Raw genomic sequence first — 7,786 nt, forward strand, 5'->3', positions numbered from 1 at the left:
ACAAGTAAAGTCACTCACCCTTTGCTATCGGGTACACAAATAGCTGTACGTCAGATCCTCCACCACACCGTTTTAGCTCCGGGCCCATTGCCTGTTGCCCCTCCAGGTACCCTCTACAGCACAAGCCACCCGCTCCATGCGGCCACGTTGCGTATCAGGTACACCGCTTGGCATTGTAAGGCCGCCACCGTTATGTCTCGACTTTTCAAACTTCGTCATTTCTACTTATCCGTAGGCTGGCATCTTTTGCAAGCTACAACAGATTGACGTCGCAAATCACCCATCAGCAACTTCTCTGGGAGAGGGAGCAAAAGGCATTGCTTATGGAGTGCACAACTACGCTGATATATGAATCGGCGGACCTCAAACACGCGAGCTTCACGAGATGTAACTGACAAAATGTACGAGGTAGTCTCCTGAACCATTTTCTACAGAAGATGCTCTTTCGTGTGTACAACTCACATGACGGCGACCAGCGGCATCCATACTCGGCAACGCACCAGGAAAAGCAGTACCGGGCCTTGCGGCAGCGCTGCCCAAACGCGCTCCCAGCGCACGTCTGCCTAAACTCCGGACCACATTGCTCGGCGTCGAAACCTTCACAGCCGTCACCAACTCATTCCGTTCTTTGTTTGCCAGCCTCCGTACCCCGGAGGTCGCTCTCTACCGTCTTACTCGCGGGCGTCGGCTTAGCCCCTCTGGCACTTGGTGCTCACGGCTGGCGTCTCTGTCCCTTTGGCACTCTGCGCCGTCGAGCTGCGCACCACCGTCGTCATCGTCGTCGCCGCCTCCTCCTTGCCCCCCTTGCTCGCCTTTTCGTTGGGGCCGCCCTTGACGTTCCACGGCTCCGGGATTGCTTTCGGCTTCGTCGCGTACTTTTCCTTGCCGTCAAACGCCGGCGGGCCGCGCCACTCCTTCCTCTCGCACGCGTCGTTCATGGCCGTGCAGTAGTCGCTCCAGGTGTAGCAGTTGGCCGAGCCGCTCGCCGGCGCCGAGTCCCAGCAGCTCTTGCTCTGGTCGTAACAATCTTTGACGGACGCCCAGCAGCCCGTCATGTCGGTGTACGGCGCCACCTCCTGCGCGCACCAGTTGGCGTTTTTCAAGAGACAATTCTGCGGTACGGCGCCTTTGGACAGCGTCGCTTGTTTGAGCGACTTGGCCGATGATGAGGAAGAAGAGGAAGAAGAGGAGGGCGCGTAGACGCTGGGTCCGAGCATTGGATACGCGGGGATCACGTCTTTGTGGATATTGAAGCCCAGACCTGGCGTGTCGGCGTTGACGTAGCCCGGAATCGATACCATCTTTTCCTTGGGGACGGAGGCGCCTGCCGGGCCGCCCTGCACGAATATTTGCGCGCAGCCGAGGTAAAACTGCGGATCACCTTTATACGCGAAATGCAGCGCCAGAATCTCGGGCCGCACGAGATAGTACCCAGGTGCCAGCCCCGTGGGCAGGCGCACGGAGAGTAGGCCATCGTGGCTGATCAGACGATCCGAGCACCACTCCTGGGTCTTGTTGTCGTAGCCATCGTCCCAAATCTTGAACCAGCCGTCGCCGGCCGCCGGCTCCGAGAACATGTCGTCAACGCGCTTCAGGTACACGGCGCAGGGCCCCTTGTGGCCCACGTCGAGCGCGCCGGGGTGCTGCGCGTTGGGCCACAGGCGAAACTCGAACGTGAGCTTGGCGCCTGAGGCGGCCGGGCAGACAAAGGGGACGGGGTCGCGGCCACCATAGCCTGGACGGCACTGTGTCAGCGATGCTACGCATGTGTGTGTGTGTGTATGTGTGAGTCAGTGGGAGAGAAAGGTTATTCACGTACCACAGGCCATGGCATCGCCGGTGATGGGATAGATGGGCGCGGTACCGGTAGCGCCGTTCATGGGCATCCGGACGCACGTCCCGTCGCCCTGATTCTTACCGTCAACGTAGAGCGTCGTGAACATTGTGTGGGCGGTGGCGGCAGATGCCATCACGAGCATGTGAAGCAGCTTCATGATGTCTCGAAGCAGGAGTCACGAAGCGAAAGGGTTCGAAAGAGAGTGTGGTGTATGTAAACGGGTAAAGAAAATGAATGTGAGAGAATCGTAGTTGGAATTTGTAGAAGCAATAACCTGTGAGAAGAAAGGAGCGTATTCAGCACCAGCTGAGGTGAAAGAAAAAGGACAAACGAACCCGAGTGCTTGGGGGGGAGCCAAGAGTGGTGAACATGAGCAAACGACTGCGGCACAGGTATATATATACCGCACAAGTTGCCCGTGACGGTACGACCAAACGCTTGCCCATCCTTGTGTGCCACGATATTTGTCTGTTCTATTTTCACAGACCTCGTAGAAGCGAGCCAAACGGGCCTCCCCCCCCCCCCCCCCTCCCCCAAAACATGAAACGCCAACTTAATAGGTGCTTGGTTGAGGTTCCACGACGGCGGCTATTAAGAACCCAATCAATCTTTTCTCCACGGCCCATTCGATGCGAGCAGACGTTTGCAAAATGAATTGGCGTCTGCAGGGTACGTCGATCTGAGTTCGTGACAGACACATGAAACAAACAAAGTCACTGCACTTCGGAGGTCGGCGTTTATCGCCATGTTGTGCGGCTGGCTTCTCTACTCTCTGCACCTCGTAACATGTTCCCTCATCTGGATAATTTCAAAACTCTTCTTCTCGTTATTTGGAGCGGGGATTTTTCTTTTTGCTCATCTCATGCTATTCTACAGTGACAAACGGATTGCCTCGGGTTCCCACCTCCTTCCCAAGCGAGTCGTGATGCCTCGAGTACACTTGCACACGTTCTACAACAGCAGCCGTGCATTTGCCCCCCCGCAGCCAAAATTGATACAGTTCTTTTGATCTCTTCTTTTCCACTCGTACAAACATATCTTTGTCTCCTCTCTTGTTGCTCCACCACTGCCAGTTGGTTTCTTTTGTTATTGTACAGCATATAGTACACCCAATTTATATCGAAGTTTAAGATTTGACTGTCACACTGGTGGGTAGAACGAAACGTCATCGAGAAAGATGAGGACGGGGATTTCGCTTCGCAATTCGTGAGCATCTTGACATGTACCGCAGAATCACATCTCCTGGTCCCCGTTCGTTCTCTTGCCCCATGTGCGTATTTTGATCTGCAGTTTTACTGCTCGTTAATCTTGGCGAGGATCCTACACCAGTATCGTTAGCATCAAACCCCTTTTCCTAGTACAAATCACATAAAGGATAACGTACTCGCTGTCGCGGAAGAGCTGGTACTCCTCCTCACCCGCCTTGACAGGCGAACCGCCAAACTGGGGAATAAGGACCCGATCGCCGACGGCCACGCCCATCGGCAGCCGCGAGCCCGACTTGTTGAGCGCGCCGGGGCCGACGGCGATGACCTTGGCCTCGTTGAGCTTCTCGACCGAAGCCTCGGGCAGGAAGATGCCGCTGGCCGTCTTGGTCTCGGCCTTGATGCGCTGGACGAGGACGCGGTCGAGGAGCGGCGCGAGGGCGCGAATGGAGCGGATGGAAGTGGCCTGCCGTTGTGTGTACTCCGTTAGCGAACGTTTCTTCTTGTTGCCTTTTGTTTCCGCTGCTGCGCGCATTGGGCCTGCGAATATCGCATCAGGGGCAACTATGCGCAGCTCCCGAATCCGACCATTCTAACATCTTGCAGCAAAGGAATAATCCAAGCGTACCATTGTGGATGAAGGTATGAGAAACTGCAACGGGTGCAATCAATTGATGTCGAGTCGTTGGCTTAATTGAGTCTGAGCTTCATGGACAAGGTAGAAGAAAAAAGGGTCAAGTTCTTCTGTTTGGGGAACCTTGGTCAAAGACACCCGCGGCCTGGGTGGAGCTCTCTGTTCCAACAGCTTCCAGAAATTTGCGCCGCCCGGCAAAGCCATTTTTCCTGTTCCGACACCAACCGCTCACTGGTAAGTTAGCCAGTCAGTGCACTGCGAGTCCATGACAATTAATGCATGAGGTCTACCAAGACATGAATTGCTCATTAATTGTGCTCTAACACTAAAGTATATCCAATATTCGTAATAATCAATAAATCAGACACGAAACCCATACCCTGAGCTCCCTTCCTGTAGCCTAAACATGTAGTTGCCCTTTTCTGTGTATCAGCTTGACTTGTATATACCCGTCTCCTTTCTAAGAATAATAATGTTAACCAACAATCAAAAGAAGTTTTTTTGCTTTTCCCACGTGTTATTTTTCGCTTCCTCGTTGATGCATTGTAGGTCCTCTTGACGTTTGTCGGACACTGGTGACTCTGCGCAGGCTGGCCGCGCGCCCACCGGAGCTCGCCTAGGTGCCGGGGTTGTTGGGTGGCTCAAGCACGTGCGTGTGGTCGTCGGCCGCGAGCACCTCGCCATGCTCCAGCTGCTGGCAGATAACCGTGTCGGCAACCCAAGGGTCCTCCAGTATCTCCTCCATCTTGGCGCGCTGTTTGGGGTCGAGCTCCAGCATCCGGTGTATCACGTGGCGACTGTATCGAGGCAGCAGACGTAGAATGCGCCAGGGGCCTCTGATAATCTCCTTCTTCTCACCCTCTGGGGGTTTCGACTCCGTCTTCGTCTCCTGCTTGGACTCTTGCTTCTCTTCAGCATTCTCTAGCTTTTCCTCATGCTTAACTTCGTGCTTGAGTTCGGGCGTTTTCGAGTCTCCCGTCGTGGCGCTCGAGTTGGTTGTGCCATTCTCCTTCTTCTCATGCTGACTCTTGTGGCGCTGCTCAACTTCGGCAGTGGACAGGGCAGAGAGGTTGACCGACGAGGTGTTGGCAGAGGATGAGGGAACAATCAGTCTCCTCGGATCGTGGCCGGGCGTTGGCTCAGAGGCAAAAAGTTTGAAGGAGTTATCCGTCATGCGCGGCAGCTTCCAAGGAAAACGACGTAAGCTCATGCAGCAGTAAATGATCGCCAGCGACCAAATGTCCACCGCAGCCGCGTCATAATCCTTTTGATCGTATACTTCGGGGGCTAAATACGGGTCGGATCCAACAATGCCTACATCTTGTCAGTGACCATTATCGAAAGCAGACTGTGTCAACTTACCCTTGGCTAGGACCAATTCCGACTCAAACGGATACTTGAACACATGAGCACTGCCAAAGTCGATAATCTTCATGATGCCTTTTTCGCTGACCACGACATTGTCGAGCTTGAGATCGCGATGGGCCAGTCCGAGGCTGTGCAAATATGTCACTCCGTTGAGAATCTGCAAGAAGCAGCAACTAACTTCTTCTCGCGACATTCTGCCAGTCATAACAATAGCAAACAGGTCGTACGGACCGTACTCCATGACTTCGAACCAGCGACCTTTTTCTTGAAGAATATCGAGCGTCTCGATAATGTTACCGTGGTGGAGCGTGGAACCGACACAAAATTCGGCCGTCACCTTTTTGGCGTATTCTCTTTCAGACTCGTAGGTGTGGCGGGCTCGAAACTCCTTGACGGCAAAGACAGTGCCATCCTCCTTGCGGCGCATGAGACGAACAGAGCCACCCGCGCCTGCGCCAAGCACCTTACCCAGCTTTCCGTATTTCGAGCTGAGTCCGTGGTCATCGGCAAAAGGGATTAGCTGTGAGCTGCGTGAGCTGCTGGGGGGTGTCTGGGTTTTGGTCTTGGACGCGGCAGGCGATGACTCGCGCTTCTTGTGATGTCCCGATTTGCGAAAGAAGCGCTTCAAGTCGGCCATGGATCCGTGAGCATGGTGGCCGTGGCCCGAGCCGCCGTCGCTCGAGTCGTCTTTGGTGGCGGCAAAAGCGCCAGAGCCAGCCAAGCTGGAGCGAGAGCCACCCGGAGAGCCATGCTTCTTTTTCTTTGAAAAGACAAATCGCGGGTCAATGGAGGCGCGGCTAGGATGAGATTGCAGCGGGGGTCGTCGGTTCTTGGCGTAGGGATCGTTAAGGTCACCGACTGGGGTGGCGGGCTTTGAATAGAAATGCGAGGCCGAGGTGCGCGAGGGACTGGACTCGCGAGACACGGGAACGGAGCCGCCTCCGACGCTGAACATGCCCTTGCGGTGGCTGCGGGTATCACCGAGATGCTCCTCGACGGACGAGGAGCGACGCAGGCCGGTATGGTCGGAGATTGGGCGATGTACCAGGGGCCCTCGATCCTGATTGATGTTTTCCTGGGACGTGGACGGCAGCGGCGTAATCATGTGCGAGTCGCTGCCAGTTGCGCCGACGGGGCGCTTGTCTCTGGCCCGTCGGTCGCCCGCTGAGTCCGAGGGCGTGAGAGGTGGCGAGGCCAGCGCTGAGATACGGGGGCTGCCATGGGGAGATTGATAAATCGAGTTGGGCGTATGGATGCGTGTTGCGTCGGGCGAGTCTTCCTCGCGAGAAGGAACCTGGGAGCATTGACGTTAGTGTCATCGCGGGGTTCGGCGGGGGCGTGTGCTGTCGCGGCTCCTCAACAGAGTGGCAGCGGGTCACAAGGGGAAAAATTGAGCGTGGCACCGACTTACCCGTGACGCCGGGAGGGAAAATGCTTCAAAATGATATGTATTCAAGCGGCGCTCCTGCAGAAGCGGCCCGTGAAGCGACTTGGTAAAGGCCCTGAGCTGCTCGGGCGTGACCTCTTGCGACTCGGCGGAGGCGGGGGCGTCGGGTTCAGCAGCCGAGGAGTTGACCTGCACGGGGGAGAATTCCTGGACGGCCGAGGAAAATCGCACAGCGGGAGTTGAGGCACCGGCCGCATGACCGGTGTTATCGGCGGCATCACGAGCGGGAGATTGCGGGTGTTGTGCGTCGTCGGGGCCAGCGGAAGGGCGGCTGCTGCTGCCTGCACCGACATGTGCGGCTTCCGTTTTGGCGTCAGTCATGGTCAAGGGAGTAAGATGGGATTATAGAAGTGCCATGAACGGTAAAGAGAGTGTAAAATAAACGAAGGATGAAGAGGATTGAGGAAGAATCTGAGAGCGATGGCGCTCTCAGAAACGAAAGGATAATAAAAATCGGGATGAGAGTGGTAACCGTTGAGAGGTTGCGAGGGAGAGTTTGCAACGGTGAAAAAAAAAAGTTTGAGGCAGAGGCAAGCTGGGTTGACTGTGGCGAGGCTAGCACCGGTGGCAGTTGCTGGCGGGACTTTACCTACAGTAGCCGAAGGGTGTGGTGTAATTTGCAGCTAGATTGGAGGTATGATTTTTATCCAAGTATTTACCCTTTTGGCTGCTCTATTTTGCTTCCTTCTTCTCTTCTCCGTTACCCTATTCCCTAACCGGCCTGCTGGGTTCCGACTAATTGCGCATTACGTCCAAATGCAGTGAGTGGTCTCGGTCATGTTAAGACAAAATCGGTACCTACCGCGAGACACCAAGCTTCGTGCTAAAAAGTGGCGGCCGGAGATGTGAGACGATGGCGGGGAGATCCATTTGGTCAAATGGAACCATGCCTGCATTGAATATAGATACGGCAAGACCGAAAACACAACTCTCCCCCGTGAATATGGTTTTCCTCAGCAGCTGTAACTACTGTAAGTGTCAGGAGCTATAATAGGCCTGGAGTCCCGCAACAGAACCACAATAGCCACACAAAAGGACAGCATTGGAGAGGGCATGTTGTTAGGTAAGTTATCGACCCACGATGTCTTGCCTAGCAGCCGCACGACAGGCCTGAATGTATGCTTAAAAATGATTTCATCTGAATACTGCTACTCAAGTCGAGTAACATCCCTAGGAACCGCCCATACCCTGCGGCTGTGGCCTGGCGGGAGTACACTTACCTATTGCCCACCTATATAAACTACCTACCTACCTACCTACTTATGCATCGTTGGGACCTGACTCATGGGGGACCT

At 55.0% G+C, this 7,786-nt stretch overlaps 4 protein-coding genes across 4 annotated transcripts in view; 1 reads left to right on the forward strand and 3 right to left on the reverse strand.

The window, feature by feature from the left end:
- Positions 1 to 689: 689 nt before the first annotated feature.
- On the reverse strand, positions 690 to 1,994 carry BBA_05783 (endoglucanase B; the record flags this gene model as incomplete). The annotated part of the gene is made up of 2 exons (XM_008600880.1): positions 690 to 1,735; positions 1,820 to 1,994. The coding sequence occupies 2 exons, from the start codon at positions 1,992 to 1,994 to the stop codon at positions 690 to 692; spliced, it is 1,221 nt and encodes a 406-aa protein (XP_008599102.1).
- A 1,135-nt stretch (positions 1,995 to 3,129) lies between these two features.
- BBA_05784 (chaperonin 10 kDa subunit) lies at positions 3,130 to 3,577 on the reverse strand (the record flags this gene model as incomplete). The annotated part of the gene is made up of 2 exons (XM_008600881.1): positions 3,130 to 3,157; positions 3,222 to 3,577. The coding sequence occupies 2 exons, from the start codon at positions 3,575 to 3,577 to the stop codon at positions 3,130 to 3,132; spliced, it is 384 nt and encodes a 127-aa protein (XP_008599103.1).
- Positions 3,578 to 4,292: 715 nt separating this feature from the next.
- BBA_05785 (nitrogen permease reactivator protein) lies at positions 4,293 to 6,812 on the reverse strand (the record flags this gene model as incomplete). Its single annotated transcript, XM_008600882.1, has 3 exons — positions 4,293 to 4,990; positions 5,039 to 6,338; positions 6,456 to 6,812. The coding sequence occupies 3 exons, from the start codon at positions 6,810 to 6,812 to the stop codon at positions 4,293 to 4,295; spliced, it is 2,355 nt and encodes a 784-aa protein (XP_008599104.1).
- Positions 6,813 to 7,434: 622 nt separating this feature from the next.
- The window catches only part of BBA_05786 (protein kinase domain-containing protein), a gene marked incomplete at both ends in the record, with an annotated part of 2,074 nt that continues 1,722 nt past the window's right edge, over positions 7,435 to 7,786 (forward strand). The window contains 2 exons of the mRNA XM_008600883.1: positions 7,435 to 7,462; positions 7,516 to 7,554. Coding sequence (XP_008599105.1) covers positions 7,435 to 7,462; positions 7,516 to 7,554 — 67 coding nt within the window. The remainder of the gene's footprint in view (positions 7,463 to 7,515; positions 7,555 to 7,786) is intronic.

Source organism: Beauveria bassiana (genome assembly GCF_000280675.1).
Source record: "Beauveria bassiana ARSEF 2860 unplaced genomic scaffold BBA_S00015, whole genome shotgun sequence".
Taxonomy (NCBI): domain Eukaryota; kingdom Fungi; phylum Ascomycota; class Sordariomycetes; order Hypocreales; family Cordycipitaceae; genus Beauveria; species Beauveria bassiana.